Genomic DNA, 19,383 nt, shown 5'->3' with positions numbered 1-19,383 from the left:
AGAATGCTGTACCCTGTCTTGTGACAGTTCTGTGGTGTTGTACCACACTTGTCTGCAAAGCAGGAATATTCATACCAAGTAGATTGAATGACTTCCCAAGTGCAAAGAACTTGAGTTTTGTCTAGCCAAAGAGTTTATTTATAATTATAGAAGCATGTCAATAAGTAATTGAGGATTTTTCCTGAGCTGACATGTCATATAAAAGATCCTTCCAGTGCTTCCTCTCCTTTCCTGTGTGCTTGCTCAGCTCCTGGTGACATTTTTCTATCAACTTCTGCTGCCCTTGGGGCATTCTTTCCTTCTCCCAGATTTTACCAATTAAAGAGGCTTATTATCTCTGTTCACAGTGACAGAAAGGCACAGTGAGAACTGTAAAAGAGTCTGATTCACTTCTTGTTTATAGCAATATATTGTAACCCTGTGAACTTCACTGGGATTGTTTCTGGTTTTTACCTCCTTTTTCATGTTGCAAGCTTTTACTTGTTGAAGTTGAGGGACTGGCCAAGATTCTCTTTGGCCTGGGCATGTGTGAAATTGGCCAGTGCGTTTTCTTCTGTTTGCTTTGAAAATAGATATACAAGCAGTTAGCTAATTTGATTAGCATCCTATGGGGTACAGCCTTAACTATTCTGTGTGGTCTCATTGCAACACAACATGCATTAGTATTAACAATGTGTAAATGCAGGTCTGAGTTTCAGCCTGTTCTGCATCTACTTACATCAAATTCTGCTCTCTGTAGAGGAGAAAAGCAGCACAGTGTTAGGAACAGATACTGTGGTGCAGGAGGTCTGTATGTTGGGTTGTTTTTTGGTTTTGTTTGTTTGTTGTGGGTTTGTTTTGTTGTTGTTTTGTCATTTGCAGTAGCTGTGCAGGAAAGCAGTCTCTGCTCTGTTAGTCACTCCTGTACCCGGCACTTGACATCCCTACTCCCATGGCAACCACAGGCGCTTTAGCATCTTTTTCTCTGACAGGCATGAGGCAGGGGCAGGCTCCGACTCCTTTGCCTTGCCTGCAGCACCCTGCCCGCCTGCAGCCCTTCAGGGTGGAGCCTGGAATGCAGAAAGGAGCATCATGTGAAGGAGGGGATGCACGCAACTCTCTGGGTGCAGCAGTGTAGTCGGGTGGGATCTCCGTGCTAATACAGTACTTGGTGTCTCACATGCCCCTGGCAGGCCCAGCGCCGTGCTGTGCCAAGCAACTGCCATGCCGTAGGAGCTAGGGCAGGGTTCTCACCAGGAGGTAGGAGCTAATTGTTAATAACAAGAAGTGGTGTCAAATGGTTACTGGTGACACCAGGTGTTTCATGAACTTGCCTCTCAGGCTCCTTGGTTTTGGTGTGGCGTTAGTCCCTGGCAGTAGTTTTAGCTGATAAATCCATTACAGTACAGTCTGCTTTTGGATCGTCCCATTTTCATCTGTGGGCTATGATTTGCAGTTGCTACCACCTTTGCAGGGAAATTGTTGCTCTGAACAACTTCTAAGCTGAAAATAGGGATAGTAGCCTTACCTAACTTCCAGAGCATGGGTTAAAAATAAGGAATTTATAAGTGTTTGAAAATGTTGCTTCTGTTTGGGCCATGATGTCATCTTCTCAACTACATCTTCTTTTGTCTGCTGCTCTGGAATGAAGAGTTTAGGCTTCCTTTCACCCTACCTTTTTGGTTTTAATCAGGTGCTGTGGCGCACATCTGATTCAGACAGGCCTTGCGATTGCAAGAGTCACACTGATCAGGTTTAATTATGCTCAGACATCTAGCTGTGTGGAAAAAAAAATCTTGAAGGCAGACTTCTAATGAGTTGACGGAATAATGAAGGGAGCTACAAACAGGAAACTGGGGCAGAATAGGGAAGGCAAATATTTACCTTAATTATTATGAATGAAGGGAAGGAAGGACAAAATGAAAAAAAATACAGTCTGAAAAATTTGAAAGTGTAAGCCATGATTTTGGTCTTTATTAGAATACTTCTTATCTCTATCAAGGATCTTTACAGGTTCATGTAAAGGAGCCTTTAAAATCACAGAGAATATCTACGTTTTTGTGTCCTAACATATAAAAATACATCCTTTCCCCCATCAATTCTGGATGCAGAGACTATCAAATGACCTCACATATATGTTTACAATAACCAGGACCACTCAGAACTGCATGGTAAGATACAGTCTTTGGGGAAGAACTGACAGACTCACGTTCATTGGTGGATGAATTACTCAGATTACTGGGGAAAATGGCTAGAGGCTTTTTATAGCATTGAAAAAGTGTCATTAATTAGCTAGACGGTTTATTCAAGCCACAAGGACTCCAGACAATGGTTAGATCGCATATAAGGATTTTAACATTGCATGCTGCATAATTGAGCAGTACCACTAAAATGCAAAAAGAGGACATGAGAAGGAGACTACAGTTGTCTTTCAGGATAAATCCGCTTGTTATATAAAAAAACCAGACAAACAAAATGTGCCACGGCTTAATTGTCTTTAATATTTTGGACTATTTTTAGAAGTGTTTCAAACCTTTTGGGCAGATATGCTATTAAAATTAATGATTTCTGCTTGCTTGTGCTAAGAGTTCTGTGTTTACTATCCTATTGCATCCTTTTATAGGCAAAATATGTGGGGTTTTTATATATACTTAAAATGTTTAAATGTTTTTTGCAGAGACTTTGTATTCTGATTTTATATATTTATACGTGCTTGAAGACAGTAACACTTTGTTTTTGTTCTTTGTTTGGTGACTTGATTTTTATGATGCCACATAATAGTTTCAGACAGATTTTGTGTGGAAAAAGTAATGTCATTTTTAAGTGCTAGTTAGCCTTTCTTTCTCCCATCTCTTTTTATTATGTTGTTTTAAAGCTGCATTATGCAGCTATTTCTGAAATAATAGATTTCATTTTTTTTTCTCCCAGTGTCTATGCATAGTTTTATCGGCATTGTCTTTCCTTTTTTTTTTTAGAATTGTCTTTTCCTCTTTGCCTTTTTGTCTCAAGTAGGCTTGCCTGCATCGTTCTGCTGAGAATATAGCTTCCAAAAAGAAGAAAGAAAAAGAGTTAAATAGCTTGGTGCATTGTGCCTTTTTTTAGCTGTGCTCTCCTTTTCTCCCTAGTATTGAGCGGCTCCACCACAGATTCAGTACTCAGCTGAAGACTTTATAGACTCTGCCTTGAGTTTTGGGGAGGGTAGAGAACAAGGATATTCTCCCTGGAGCCCCTGAGGTTCATCTGCATCTTCAGGAGCCATGGCATTTCTCTGTGGGTTGATTCCAAGCAAGGTTTTTCCTGCCAGAAACCCTAGTCAATACTGCACAGTTATTGAGTGCATAATTGAAGGAGCAGAGCAACAAGGTGATGCTTCAGTGTGCTTTTGTCTTCCCACTCGCTTCATCTGTGCCTTGCCTAATCTTTCCCTTGATGCTCTTCATCCAGCCTGTAGTGGCAAGACACTGAGAGAACTGATGAGATGGTGCCATTTGTTCTTGTCATGAGGGCTGTAACATGGGGGATGTTTATGTGCTGACAGCATCGTAGCTCATGTTTTCTCAGTAGCTCCTGCAATGTTTCATGTCAACAGTATTTCAGATGAGTCTTGCAAATAATTTTTTCCCTTAATGACTCTGTCTGAGAGGAGGAATACAACTGGTTTAGTGTTTTGCTCATCCTTGTAGACAGGATATCTGATGTTTGATACTGCAAAAAGCGAATGGCTGAATTGATATCTATATCCTCTTGAATACACAGTGTGCTAGAACCTACAGATCACCTTCAACAGTGTATCTTGTAACTCCTTACCTTGATCTGACATGACCCTCAGACAGGATGCAATATTCTTGTTTTAGTTAACCAGTATCTGGGGTTTGTTAAGCTCTGTACACTCTACCATGTCTTCCCCTCCCTCAGAAAAGGAAGGAGGTCAATGGCAGTGACAAACCCAAGATGAAGGGAGAGCCAAAGACTCATTGTGCTATTCAGTGAATGTGTCCACTTAGCAGTGTTATACCCAGTACTGTTTTGCATTTTTGGAGAATTGGTGTTTGAGCCAGCAAAGTAGAGATGAGCAGAAACAGAAATATAGCCAGTCTTTGTGTGGGAAGTGTCAGGAAGCAAGAAGTCATTTGCCTCTCCTCTCACCTTGCTGACACTTGTACAGAAAGATTTGCTCATATAGCCCGAGGTCTTATGTTCTTTGGAACAAGGAGTACTTATTTAAAACTGTGTTTCTGAAAAGTGCTGTGTTAGGCTTCAGCTGTGGGGGCAAATAGTAAGAACGAGGATTTGCAGCCATGTGCCAAGTAGCAGCACATACTTACACTACTTTTTAGCCAGTTCAGGGAAAAAAAGGGCACCTCCTGCAGGAAGCTGCTCTCTTCCTAAGGAGAAGTCGCATGTAAGGTAGGAAAATTGCTTTAATTTCTTTATTCAGATTTTGAGTTGGTCAGGAGAGGGCATGTGAGTGGAACTGAAATTCTTACAGAGGAGGTACTCTCCAAACTGTGAGGGGTTTTTCAGAAACAGTCTGTGGTACTCCATTGCCAGAGCCATGTGGCTGAGAACACTTTGGCCCCAGGATCCCTTTGGTTCATCCAGAGCTTTGTGGTCTTTTCAGTTCAAAAGAAATGTAGCTGCCAGAGTTCTTAATTTAAACTTTATTATCACTGGGACTTGATCCGTCGATATTTTGGAAGTTACTGAGAAGACCAGGAGCCAAATGGGGTCTTGAACTTGGGTCAGATGTGTTCAAGCTCGTGAATAGTCTGAAATCTTGGTGCGAGGAAAGAGGATTAAAGTGCTTGAATGTGGAGGAGAAGATTTGTGGATTTCTCCACTAGGTTTTGTCTGGGAGAGCAAGGCCAAGTTTCGTAGTAAATTGGAGATGAAAGCTGATATTTTTGGCAAGTGATACCACATGGTCTTTCCATTGATTTGACAAAAAGAGATAGTATGCCAATGGCAAGTGGGAACAGTGTCTCTTTATTCTCCAAAACCTTTCCCATGAGTGTTTCATCCTGCATGGATTCAACTTGAGCTCTCTACACTTTGTACAGAAGCCAGTTTCTTGTCAGTATTCAGACGCTGAGGGATTGTTGGTGACTGCATCAGCTGAAAACAGATTAATCCTGCCTTGCTTTCCTTCCTTTTGGAAGGATAGTCATTCTTCTTCAGTGGTAACAGTTTATTACTCAGCCTGGCATCCTGGCGTGTATTAGAAGGGGGGTGGTTAGTAGGTCGAGAGAGGTCCCTCTTCCCCTCTACTCCACCCTGGTGAGATCACATCTGGAATATTGTGTCCAGTTCTGGGCCCCTCAGTTCCAGAAGGACAGGGAACTGCTGGAGAGGGTCCAGCGTAGGGCAACAAAGATGATTAAGGGAGTGGAGCATCTCCCTTATGAGGAAAGGCTGAGGGAGCTGGGGCTCTTTAGCTTGCAGAAGAGGAGACTGAGGGGTGACCTTATTAATGTTTATAAATATATAAAGGATGAGTGCCATGAGGACGGAGCCAGGCTCTTCTTGGTGGCAAACAATGATAGGACGAGGGGTAATGGGATCAAGCTGGAACACAAGAGGTTCCACTTAAATTTGAGAAGAAACTTCTTCTCAGTGAGGGTGACAGAGACTGGAACAGGCTGCCCAGGGGGGTTGTGGAGTCTCCTGCTCTGGAGACATTCAAAACCCACCTGGACATGTTCCTGTGTGACCTCACCTAGGCGTTCCTGCTCCAGCAGGGGGATTGGACTAGAAGATCTTTTGAGGTCCCTTCCAATCCCAAACATTCTGTGATACTGTCTCTGTGTTCACTCAGTTATACTTAACCTCACCTATTCTACATATTTTCTGACCATGCTGAGTTATTCCTCTGTGCCAGCACCCAAGACCTAAAAGAAGAATGCACAAGTTGAGGGGCTGGCTTCCATTAGCATATGGCTTAACCTAGGGGCTTCTTGATTTTGTATTATGAAATTCAAACCACCAAGAATCTTGCTTCTAAGCTGCTTCATAAAGCATTTTCACTGGTTGTTGTGAAGCAATACCATTTTCAATTAGATTATTGAAAAATAAAAATAAAATAAATTTTAAAAATAATAATAATTTATTAAAAAAACCCAAACCAACTGAACAGAAAAAACAAACAGTAGAAGCTCTCAGACTTCTAAGCTCTGAAGGAAATTTTAGCTTCAGCAGTCAACATATCTTTCAGGAAATAGCTAAAACCTGGCTCGGCAACAATGCAGGAGGCTGCCAAATGTATCTGTTGACTTCTCTGTTTGATTGAGTGGTTGTTGGTAAAACTAATTGTGTTTTTTTATCTAATAGCACCAAATAGTTGTTTTTGTTGCTATATATAATTGGATATATGTGAAGAATATGTGTTTTTGTAGACATGTGTGCACTCTCCTGGCAGAGTTTAGTGAGAAAACAGAAAACGATGCTGCTTGAAGAGTGTTCCAGAGGACTTCTGCTGTGGGAGCTCAGTGATCCAGGCTCAGAGTTGTGTCTGTGTTAAAATTTACAGAAGATGTTCTGCAGAAGGTGTTCCAGCTGCTGGCTTTTTGTTCATTTTGCGTACTACTTTGAATGAGGTTTGAAACCTGACACAAGTTTAAAAAAAACACAACTATTTTTTTAATCTACGATAAACTGAAGTATGTTGTTAATTCAGTAAACATTATCTAGAACGGCAACTCTTTTCACTTAAAAATCTAATTGTTATAGAATGCTATCTTGAAAAGTATCTCAAGACTCAAGAAAGAATATAGAAATGTGTGTGTCTGCAAACAGCAAGTCAGAATTAGTCCAGGTATAATTACAGGGGCATATAATGATCGGTCTTTCTGTGATTTGCCAGAATGCTTTTGAATGACATTATCTTCAGCTGGACAATTGCTTCTGTCCCCACATGTCCAGAGTAACTGTATAGCCTGGGATCCTGGGTTTGAGACTGTGTACATTTTTGACTCCTGAAACCATGTACAAGGCCTGTATCTCACTTACAGTCATTCATCTGTGTTATACTATTTTAGAGAGAAATAAAGCCAGTGCAGTTTGAATCTCTAGGTTTTAGTATTTCAATATATATTAAATGGATCTCCAGTGTATTTACTTTGTCTTCTCATTTGAGGGCTTTGTAACAGATATCTAGACCCTATGGACTTCATAAGAGACAAAAGGAACAAGCCTGAAAGTAGGTAACTAAGACAGTGCAGCTTTTGAAAACATTCGTGATCTTCAATGAGAATTTCACTGCTATGTATATATGCAGTTAGCTAGATGATCTGTGTATTGTCCATGTGTGGGGCTGGTAACTCCTCATGTCCAAAAAATCTTATCTGTTTTTTCAAGCATAAAGGCAGTCAGTGAAAACCTAGTGATTTCCTCCCAAGCTTGTTTGTGAATTGTGGTCATGTCTCTTTTTGTGTCAGTTCAAGAAATAATTTTACAGTGGTTGAATTTTTAATGGAAATAAAAAGTATTCAGCAGGAGAGCAGCCATCTCACTCTCTTGTTCTCTCCTTTTCTTTCTGCATTTTGAGGTAAAAAGAAGGAAAGCCAGAATTACCACACTGAGAAAAAGCAAACTTTCACTTTTTAATGTATCCTCAGAGTCAGCTGCTGCACTGTCTCCTGCTTTGTGATGGAGAAACAGTAAATAGGAAGAGCACAAGGAATACAAAATGCTAATACCATAACTAAATGGACTGCAAAAGGTTGTAACTTGGCCTTTGCAAGACCAGCATTTTTTTGTTAGGCTAATGGATAAAAATGTTTAAAGGCAATAATTTTCCAAGTATTTCCTATGTTCCTAAGCCTACCTGCATAAACAGAAGTTTGATCTGTCATTTTGTATACAGGGTGTTTCAAAAAGATGGACCTGATTTGAAATCACTATATCTCTGAAATTTGGTTCATCTTTTTGAAATGTCCTGTATTAATCCATTTACAGTTCAGTTAGTTTTGGATCAGCAAAATAGATTTATCTCTATTAGTATGGTGCCATCATGGTGGCGACCATGAAGACTGTTCCTATCATGAATACTAATGTTTGTCCAGCAACCTAAATCAGAACTGATTCAGCTTCCTTAAACTGCTCACCATTTTCTGACAGTGCAAATGTCAGTGTTTATCAGTGTTTTTGTAGAACATAATTTCTGAAGTACAGTGCTGACATTTTCCTTTGGGGCAGTATGAGGAGAGAAGACTGAAGGAAAAAACAACTTTGAAAAGGGGAATATCAGGGAAACAACATTGGATGAGGCAGCTGCAAATGCAGAGGTATGCAGGGTGAGCTGTTAGTGGTGTCATTCATACAGGAAGATGTGTGCTCCAAATAGAAAAGGAACCAGAAATGCAAACAGTAAAAGAAAATGCTGAAAGGGCAAGGTTTGCAAAGTAGGGAGGTGGAAGAGGAATTCTCCAGACTTTGGAAACACAGCCCTGGAGAATGTTAAAATACAAAAGCATAAGTTTTTGTGAGGTCATTGGTGGTTTACTTGGTCACAAGATGCTGATGAGATTTCTGCCCTGGACTACTACTTCGCTGTTGAGAGAATCCTCACTGAGCCTGAGGGGTCCTGGAACACGTTACTTTGAAATGCAGCAAGTCCCTCTGTCTGGTACATCCAAAGATTATGAAGGATCTTTACTATGAACTAACTTAGCTGCTAGCAGAAATAATCACAACTCTGTTATAAGTCTTGAGGGGCAGCACTATTTTCCTGCAATACATTTAGAAAAGGTTTTAAGAACATCCAAGAAATGTGCCAGTAATGTTTACATCTGCACCTTGCAACTGGGTAAAGAAAAAATTGAACACAGAATCACAAAACACCTGTAAACTGTTTTGAAAGGACCCAGGTAGGGTATTTCTACCAGAGGGAATGTCTCTCAGAAGTTTAGGCATGTGTCATTAAAAATGATGGCTAGAAAAAAAAATAGCTGAAATTGTGTATTTCATTCTGAAAAAGTCAACAATTCCAATGCAAACAGGCCCCCTTTATTTCCTGACAGAAATACCTGCATGTGTGCTTTGAAATAGTGGGGATATATCCTTTGCATGAATTATTTGGCAGGTGTAGAAACCCCAGCAAATTACACCACCACATATTTTACTTATTGTGTTTGGAAGACTTAGCAGTAGGAAGAAAAGAACTGGCCAAGAATTAGTCTGCAAAGAGGAAAACTAAGTAGTCAGTTTGCATTATCAAAATAGGAAGAGCAGATTTGCCTTAATGTCACGCTGTGTATCTTATATTATTTTTTATTTAAAATACTTGCTGTTTTTTTACAATATTAACTCTTGTGAGACAGCAAGATTTACAGATTCCATACAGTTATTTGCATTACTTAGGTCTGTAGAAGGCTTGAAAATTTCAAGTCCAATAGAGCTCAGTTTGCTGGACTGCTCCAGTAAGCGACTTCTAGCACACACATAACCCTTTGCCTTTTTCTAATGTCACTTCCTGGAAGAACTTAGTGTGGTCACTTTGTCTTTCCACCTTCCACCTATCCTATGGGAGAAGGAAGAGAGATAACTCAAGAAATTGCTCAGTGGAGTTACCATAAAGCTGGCAACTTAGCCACAGCTGAGGGAAGATTAGACCAGCTGAGTTTTCATGACAGATGACATACCTTTTCAGTGTATTAAGGAATTTAAATACAAGCTGCTAATGCACCTTACATAGTCCAACAAAGCAAGTTCTGCCTTCCTGTGAAAATTTTGGTTTTAAAATAATCAAATTATACTAAGATGGGAGTTTACTAGATCCGTTTTCAATGCTTTTTTAATTAGCTGAGTCTGTGAGTTGTTTTGCTTCCCTTGGTTGTCAGATGTATAGCCTTTGTAAAAAGTCAAAAAGGTTCTTTTAAAAATCCTGGGCCAACATGGGTAAAGCAGATGTTTCTTTTCCAACCTCCTAGCATCACAATGCTGGAATCTCTGACTTTAAAAGCACTATCCTGAAGTAACCTCCAATGCCTTTATAGTTCTTCCAGTAGCTATAGCAAGTCCAGCTTCCAATACTTCAACTTGAGCTTCAATTAAAGGCTTGACCGTTGCCCTGAAACAGAATGGCAGCCCCCGCTCCAAAAATGTCTTGATCAGACTTCCTAGGAGTTTTGTTTAACTAGCAACATTAGAAACCATCAGTGTTAGGACTAAATGTCAGGAATGGAACATCTTATTTCATCAATATCTTTCTGCAACAGTATTGACTGTTCAATTTGTACAACAGAAACCTGAGACTGGAAATAATTCTCTCTTTCGCCCCTAATATATACATCAAGTCATCGAATACATTATTGCTGGGATTGGATTGTCCTCAGTTAGTATAGAAGTCAAAATGTCTGTACCTCTGGAAAGCTGCTTTGAGAATGACAGGCTAGGATGTAGGACTGGACAGTGGGTAGGTTCCCTGTGGATATAAGGCAGCACAGCTTCATTGACCTGGTGAAATTGTTACCATTTATAGACTTTTCTCAGCTACTGCATATAATCAGAAGTGCTGAAATTGCAGGATTTCCTCCTTTCCTACTGGGCTAGTGTTTTCAAATTAACATAAAGCTTGAGCATTCTTACTGTTGATTAGTTCAACTTGCATACATTAAACCAAATTAAATAGCAACAAAATATATTTTGTGCAAAAATAACATCACTGTTAGTAAATTACAGTTCTCTTATGAAGTAGTGGGCCTCCTGAGCTGGACCTTAGTGCACCAGCTCTGTGGTTGCTCTGTTGTAGGTCTGTTGATCTCAGAGCTGCCAACCCATTTTCTGCTAATGCTGTACCTGGTCCAGACTCATTACAGCATCACACCAGATCTTATGGGAATAGCAACAGTTCAGCACAACAGATCCACATATGGCAAAATCACCGAACAGGTCCAAGTTGTTCCTCTTGGACTGAGTTTTTTAGCTTCTTGCCTGTTCTAGTATTCATCTCTTTGTGAAAAAATACAGAGCAAAATACTTCATCTTTAGATTACCACCTGTCTTTTAGGAATTGGTACGTTTCAGACTGAAAACTGAAGACTATCTGAAATCTTTGGCGTTTAAAGGGATTGCAATCTTGAACGATAATTTCATGGATATTAGTTTAGAAGCTGATGAAAAACCCTTTTATTTACCAAAGCTAGCTTGTGAAACTCATCACAAGTTACCACAGAGACTAAGAAGTCAGCAGATGTCAGAGAAGGATGTTTTTCAGGTATTCAGATTTGTAAAATTAAGTAGGAATCACCCCAAGCTTGGGTTTCATGGAGAACCCAAACCCTTGTGTTTCAGGACTGAACCCAGCTTTCAGTTCTTGGTATGCTTACAAAACTGTGTGTGAATTATCCCAGTGCTGTTTATCAGAGTTTTCCCTTCAAAGACGATAGCATCAGGGCACTGTTGCAGACTGCTCTGCATTTGTATGACCTTTAATCAGCTACAGCTTCACTGTAGTGCAGGATTCATTATCTTTGATATGTTTTGTGAAGAAATAATGTATTTATGTTGTGTAACTGACTCACACTTTGAATGTACTGGGTGATTTTAGGTATTTTATTGTCAGGAAATGCATAATTCTACAAGTGGTAATGCATGTAAAAACCAGTTAAAATAATGAACAGTATGAAAGGAGAGGAGATGAGACAAAAGAAGAGTAGAACTAGGGGCCAAAGAAGCACTTCAAAATAAGTACTTGGTGGGGTTTCTAATTACTATGTTATCGCTTAACTTCTGTATTCAAGGGTTAACAAACCAAAAGAACTTGTTCATTACCATTTTTCCAACATCTCTGCAGACCTCCTAGATCTGCAAATACCTGAAAATATGAATTTAGACAGCTAAAATACAGCCTTTTAATTTCTTCCGGCGTACCCTGTGGCTCAACCTTTTTTTCTGAAGGTCAAAAGAGTTCTATTCATCTGACATAAGTGGCTTGAGTGTGGCATTTATAACTTGAGTAATGTTATGGATGATAACACCATTAGACATTTTTACAGCTTCAGCAGGACTATCAGCCTGATAAATGCTTTCATCTTAAAGCTTGTATTGCTACAATAACCCCCAAACTTAAAGCTGCTCCTTGAAACCTATCGCCTGGCTAAAGAGATGAAGAGTGCCCTTGATATTTCTGGGTTTCTAAAGAGCTCTCTCAGGTTCCAGTGCAAGAATTAAGATGCCCACATGCGGCTGTTCTGGTCTGAATTGGAAATTACTGTAGGACTTTGCAATTTTAAATTAGTTGGGGGCATTGCTACTCAAAAGAGTTAGTTTTAGATTGAGATGAGACTGAACTGTGGGTGATGAGTCCCATAAAGTGTTTCTACAGGATTTTAAGAAGCAGAACTCTAATACTGCTATTTTCAGAAGCAATAGTTTCACCTCCTCTATCTAGATATTTTGCAGTTATAAAATTCCTGAAAGACTGGTAAAAAACTAATCTACGGGGTAGGCTGAAAGTGGTGTGAGAAGTTAGCAAGGACAACCAGTAGGATTTTGGCTTTGTAGAACAAGTTGGTTTTGTAGAGATCTGATAGTGGTTATGTTCTGAACGCAAATAGTGCAAGTGGCCATGTACTGATTGTACATGTAAAACCAGTTCAAATCATGAACAGTGTGAAAGGAGATGGGATCATACAAGTGGAGGAAGAGCAGAATAAAGGGCCACAAGGGACTGTGAGATCAACAAAGGTTAAGTCTGCTCTTTTAAAGCTAAGAATAGTGATCTGAGGCTTGTAGCAAACTTTAGCCACTGTTTTAACCCAGCAGGCACAAAAATATTTGTAATATGTAATGATGACAGTTTAGGCAGCCAGATACTGTTTTTTTTCATTGCTTCTGATAATGTGAAACAATTCCATGGATTTCCGTAAGATTTTGATGACTTCATTGGAGTTTCTCTGTTAAAATATTCTTCTAGTTTACAGCCTTCTGTGTTTCCCCATCATCACCTTGATCACAGAAAAATATTTAGTCCTTATTTTTGACCAAGACTTTTTAAGCCACACTTTCTTTCTGAAACTGTCAAAACTGCAACCATGACAATTGCTTCCTATGTGAGTGCTGTTGTCGAAGTCTGATATATATATATATATATATATAAAAAATATATAAATATATATAAAATATATATATATATATAAAATTGTGACCAATATTAAGAAGGTAAATAGGAAACAATTATTCTGTATTTATTTCCAGTGTTAAGAGGTAAAAGTTACCAAGTGAAATTATCAGTTGTCAAAGAAGAGGCAGTATTTTTTGCTGGAAGCTACATGAGTATGCGGAGGAGGTGCCTGGTTAGTGCATCCTGATCTCTTACTCTTCCCCAAACACTTGACCACTGTTAGAGATAAGGTATAAGACTAGATTAATTTTTGATCTGAGCATATAATCATTAGAATCTTAAGTTTAAATGCACCAACAGTAAGTGGTAGACTGAAGGGCAAGTATAAGATTTGACCTTCCTTTTAGCTTCAGCTTTAATGCTGGCTAGTTTTCAAGTTTGTGAGTGCCTTTAAACTTGCTTTAAAACATTATTTGCCTCATATGGAATTACATGATAGAAGCAGCAGCCTTGGCTAATGCATTTATTGTTTTATGGATTTATTAATCCTTATTACCTGATGTTTTTATAAAATTAATCACATATGCAGGATCCTAACTTGCTTAAAGCCTCAAGATAGAAAATGCTTATAAAAAAAAGAAAGAGTAGGTTCCAGTCAGTCTGACTTCAGTCAGCGTGCATTGGCTATGGAGCAGTTTAGGGGCAAGAAAAAATAATTGTGTTATCCATTTTGTGTTTGAAATGGTGGGTAGAAGCTCTTCATCTCTTCCTGAATGTGTAACATAGTGCCTTCCTCTTGGACTATAATAATGTACTCCCAGTTGACTGATCATGTTGCTCTTTGCCTCTGAATTTAGGAGACGTTCTCCCACCTTCTCTCAGCTCATCAACTGAATAACCTGTCCTTCTCTATTCAGCTTTCTATTTCTCTCAAGCTGTTTGAAATTGCTAAGACCTCATTTTTATCAGCTGTGCCTTTTGATATTGGTATGACTGATACATACCTTGTTTTCTGCCACCAATTTTAGAAGTTTCTATATATTCCAAGAGTACTGCAGAATCTGTGGTAGCCCTTCTGGCAGCTCACTTGGGTGATAGTAATGGCCAAGTTAAAATAAAGTGTAATGGCTTATTTTAAATGGAACAAAATGCACCACACTGTGAAACATGACTTGCTCACAGATTTCAGGAACCTACCTTGTAGACCCTGGTGCTTTGACTTCATTCTTCATATACATCTGTGATTGTGGTATGCTGTTGTGGCACCATTTCACATCCCTGACTGCTTTGCTTTCAATTAATTTCTAGGTTAGTTACAAGATGCCTTTGAAGGAGGGTACAGTGGCTGAGGTTTGGTGAGACTGAGGGCTGTTCTGTTATTTTCAGGTACTGTTTGGCACTGCTGATGGACAGGTTATCGTCATGGACTGCCATGGCCGAATGCTGGCCCACGTGCTCCTTCATGAGTCAGATGGGATCCTCAGCATGTCCTGGAACTACCCCAGCTTCCTGGTGGAGGACAGCAGCGAGAGTGACACGGACTCTGACGACTATTCCCCACCACAAGGTAGGAGTGCGTGCATGTCCTTCCACCGCAGGTTTGCAGGTGCTCATGAAGGTATCTCAAACACCAAGGAGTGGTCATGCTGTACTGAAGCAGCACGATGTCCGTGTTTTCAGGCTGATAGAAGCTAAAAGTTGGTGAGTTCCTGTGCAGATAGTGTGGGGGTTGCAGCAAAGGGCTGCTATGGGGGAGTGGGTTCACTCCCAGCTCTACCACCAGGCCAGCCTCGCAGTGTGGCTTGCTACAGGCCACACCTTGTATGTGCTGCTCTGCCTCTTTTTGCATAAATGAGATAACAACACAAAGCACAAAGTTTTTAGTGAGGGTGAAAAACACTAGATAGGGGCATATCAGGTTTCACTGATAAGCAGATGTGACATACTGCAGTGGTCCATATGTGTGGAGGCAGCCAGAGGGCAGCCACTGAAGTTAATGCATTGTTACATAGATTCGTGTGAAAAGACATCAGTACTAGATATAGCGGAAAGTACTACATCTTTAGTTTTAAAGAAATCCTATGAAGCAGAGATAATGCTTATCATCATAGTCCCATTCCTTGATAGTCCTGGCATAAAGAGCTCAATAAATTCCATAGAAGGATTGGAAATGAAAATATTTCTTGCAATTACACAGGGTAGAAGAAGGGTGACTGGAGCTGTCTGGAGTTAATAATTCCCATGTTTCAGGGCACATTGCCAGTTTGAGGGTCAGGAAGAAATCCTTCTCTCCCCTTAAGTATAAATATAACTCAATGGGTGAAATGTTTTGTTTTAATCTCTTTGGAAATCAATAGCAAGACCTAGGGGGGGGCTAAATTAAGGACTAATATAACAGTGATTGTACAGTGACAAATTTAAATACATAATAGCTAGAAATATTGTGAATCTGCATCTCAGATCTGAACCACGGAACTGAGGACTCTTGCAGTTTTAGTTCTAGTTTGGACTCAGTCAAAAAATCTGCTTTTTTCAAAATCATATGTGTATGTGTCAATATAATAAGCATATGTATTTAAAAAGTAATGATAGAAGATAATGTGATCATCTATTAAAATGTTAGCATCTTTTTGAAGTGAGCTTTATTTTGGCTTTCATGCCTCACTTTTGCTACTGGGTGAGATTTCTTGCCTTAGAATATTTTCAGATTTCCTAGTAAGTTTCTAAAGCAAGACAGGAACAACACTAATTTTTTTTTTTAATTGCTTTTTAAAAATACTGAGATTCCAGTTGGAGGATGGTGAAGCTGGAAAGTACACAGATAAGAACTTAAATGATCCAAATGTGCTGGCTTTTTCTGAGTCAGTCGGAGAGGTGGGTGGATTCATTACAAGCCTACAAGTCTAATTTAATGATTACCCAAACATGATATGTTTTCTTTAGAGCAGATGCAGCATAAACCTCTCAAAGGTGACAAACCTTTGACTCACACAGATGTGTGGGAAGTCTTGGAAGTTTGATGGGTTTTTCTTATCAAATTATATACACACGGAGATGGTAATTACTAGACTTCTTTCTCCAAAGTGCTTTTTGATCAGCTTTTTTGCAAGTTCAGGAAGCAATACCACTCTGAACTGGCTGTGCCGTTTTTGTTGACTGAAAAGTTGCTGGCTGGGCCTTGAGAGGTGCTTTATCAGGGGCCAGCGGCATCTCCTGTCAGAACTTGTAAACAAGAAGAGTTAAACAGCGAGTGCTACAGATGGTGATATTGGTCGTTAAGTAATTGAACAAGGGAATTTCAGTGAATATTGAAAAACAAGCCCAGAGGGGCAGAGATTTTGTAGAAATGTTTTTAGAGCCGTGTTTCCATTTGGGCTCATCTGTACCTTTGAGTGCACCAGTGCACTCCTGGTATGCAGAATGGCAGGTAACTTTTCATGCTGCTGCCTAGCTCTTAACATTTAGAATACAGTAATTTGTGAAAGGTCAGTGTGTTCCCTTGAAGGTCTTACAATGTCTCTATGTGTCTTCAGGAAGAGTCCCTAGCACTTACCCAAGCAGGAAGTGTATCTAACAAATAGCTTTTAATGTGATTATATTGTTTATTAAACTGGTTTTCAACTTGAGTCCCAAGAAAGCCTTCCAAAACATTGGTTTTCAATTTGTAGAGACTTTGGGGAATTGACAGTGGAGTAAGATTGAAAACCACCACTGTCATAAATCGCTCTGAATATACTGCAGTAAAAAATTCACAAAGTAAAAACATTGGGGTTTCACAGAAGCAGACAAACCAACTACCTAAACCTGCCTTGCTTTTGTCCATAAACATTGCAGAAATAAATAGGTAAGGTCTGAGGCTTGGAACCACTCCTGATGTCGGTAGGCTGCAGTACAGTGTATTTCAGTGTGGGTGTAATTGCTTGTGGTTGTTTGCCTTTTGCTCACTCCAGAGCCTTGTTTTTGCAGATGGGCCAGCTGCATATCCAGTCCCGGTGCAGAACACCAAGCCACTACTTACTGTCAGCTTCACGTCGGGAGACATCAGTTTAATGAACAATTATGACGACTTATCTCCTACTATCATCCGCTCAGGGTTGAAAGGTACAAAAATAAGCCATTTCAGCCCCTTCCTATGCTCTGTTTTTCTTGTATTTTTGATGATGTGTGTATGGGTTATGTTTATGTGGCTGTCTCTCCTAACCCAGAATAATTCAACCACTGTTATTGCTGTTTCCGGTGGTGACACCTGCTGGTGTGTGTTTGAAAAAATGTTTAAATTTTTAAGATCGTGTTTTTCTGGCAGTTTTGTAGAACAAATTGATCTGGATGCTGTTTTTCTGCTGAATGTGCTAATATGTTTATGGTTTTTGTGAATGCCCCTCCTATGTAACACTTCCTTTCCATTTTTAATTCACAAGGTCTCCTCCCGTGGTTTTGGTAACCAGGTGTGAATCACAGTGCTGCTTTGACTCTCACAAATTTGGGAAACTTGCTAGAATTATTAATTATCAAGAGGCAAGTTATTGTGAGAGAAGGAAAATTCCACTGATTAATTATTACGCATCTTGCTAAGTGATGTGGATGACTGTTTGTAAGATCAGTATTCCATGTAGAATCTTTAATTCACATTGAATTTTGTACTCTTCTTACCTATCAAAAACATCCCTTACTTTGCCAGCACTCTCGGTACAATTTGCAGTGCTTTGCCTGGAGAGAAGTTTTAGTTCACTACGTCACATAAGCATATACTTAAAAATAAGTTCCATTGATTCATTTTCGCCTCCACAGGTAAATTAGTTATATATTGGATGGGGAAAAAAAACCAAAATGCTATTGGAGCAGACTCTTAGCTGTTCTGTAACAGTGGGATATTTTTGTTGAAAAGTTGCCCTAACACCAGCACAATAGTTTTTGGATGATCCACTATGTAGGGTAATCTTAGGAGGTAAAAAAATCACCATTGAGGTTTCTTTTCCACTCGTGCTTCCATCTGTGCCAACACAAGAAGTGCATGGCTGGCAAAATGCAGCATCGTGAGGCAGCCCTATGATCCAGAAAACTTCTTCAGCCAAAAGGAGGCCTGAAATCTGGGAAACTGCAGCCAGTTTGGAGAAGCACTTGTGATATCCACCAAAGGGACTGTCCAGCATCTCTACAGAATTACAGTAAATAGAATGGGCAGTAGTCTTGAGTTGTCATCTAGTCCAGCTTTCAGCTGGAAACAGTAGGAGAAACAAACCCCGTCTTATTCTCTGTTTAGACTTGCAGGGCTCTATCTTGCTGAGGTTGTCTGTCCTGGTTCTCTTTCTCTTTCCATGTTGACTTTTGCTAATGGAGAAAAGATCTCTTAATTACATCACCGTCCTCTAGCAAAATATTAATGTACAAGCTAGAGTAGAAATATTTTTATGAATTGTAAACTGGAATACATAGTTTTCATCAGTAGATGAAAACTATGCAACATACTGCTGGATTGGAAGTGTGTGTGAGACAGAGAATTGTGCTTGGAATATCACTGTATGTTGCTTTGAAGCACTGTACAGTGGAAAGTATTTTACCTATCATTTTATACAGAGGTACACATTTTCTATATCTTCTTATCAAATTTTTTTTCAAATGACTGTAATTTCACTGTCTTTTGTAACATGCAGGAATGTGCAAAACCACCAGCTCAGGATCTTCATCTTCTCCAGCCACTTTGTATTCTGAGAATGGATTGTTTTCAATATTGTTTGCAAGTCTTAATTCATGTGGTTTTGTTTGAAATCTCAAAGTATTGCTTTGTTGTCTCTGCAACAGATGTCCTTGTCTTTATGGTTGCTGTAGTCTATTCCATGTGTTTTTAAAGCAGACAGCTATAAAATTATTTCAAGCAATTGCAGTATATTTTTGTCATTCCGCTAGCTTTGAATAGCTGTCATTTTACTGAGAATATTTATATTAAATTGACATAGAAAAACTTTTGCCCTTGGATGAGAATTTCCTTATTCAAATACAAGTTTTCTTAATCCAGCTTGAATGCTCCTGGAAGTTTTGTCAGTTCTAGTGGAGGTCCTGAACTGTTCAGTTGTATCCTTTCTTTTTTAAGCTTTTTAACTCAGTGATTTTCAGTGCACTGCTACCTGAAGGACTGCTGAACTACATCTACTAGTTGTAGTAGTTAGCTGCAACAACTACCTGCAGAGCTCTTGCACGTTCAGGGTGCTGTCTGTTCGAAGTTCACTGGTACACATGCCTGTAGTGCCTGGCAAGTAGTTTTGTGGGGTGACTCTGGTCCACTGATTCACTTGCAGACCGTTAACCTAGATGAAACCTCCATCTGCTTTTCAATCTCTGTGCTTGTG

At 39.5% G+C, this 19,383-nt stretch overlaps 1 protein-coding gene across 1 annotated transcript in view; it reads left to right on the top strand.

The window, feature by feature from the left end:
- TULP4 (TUB like protein 4) overlaps positions 1-19,383 on the top strand; it is a gene marked incomplete at its 5' end in the record, with an annotated part of 119,137 nt that overhangs the window by 72,947 nt on the left and 26,807 nt on the right. Inside the window, 2 exons of the mRNA XM_080342022.1 lie at positions 14,426-14,606; positions 17,006-17,140. Of these exons, the coding sequence (XP_080198148.1) occupies positions 14,426-14,606; positions 17,006-17,140 (316 nt within the window). The remainder of the gene's footprint in view (positions 1-14,425; positions 14,607-17,005; positions 17,141-19,383) is intronic.

The sequence above is a fragment of the Nesoenas mayeri genome (assembly GCF_963082525.1).
Source record: "Nesoenas mayeri genome assembly, chromosome: 3".
NCBI classification, from domain to species: Eukaryota; Metazoa; Chordata; class Aves; order Columbiformes; family Columbidae; genus Nesoenas; species Nesoenas mayeri.
This window is presented reverse-complemented; position numbering and strand designations above follow the sequence as displayed.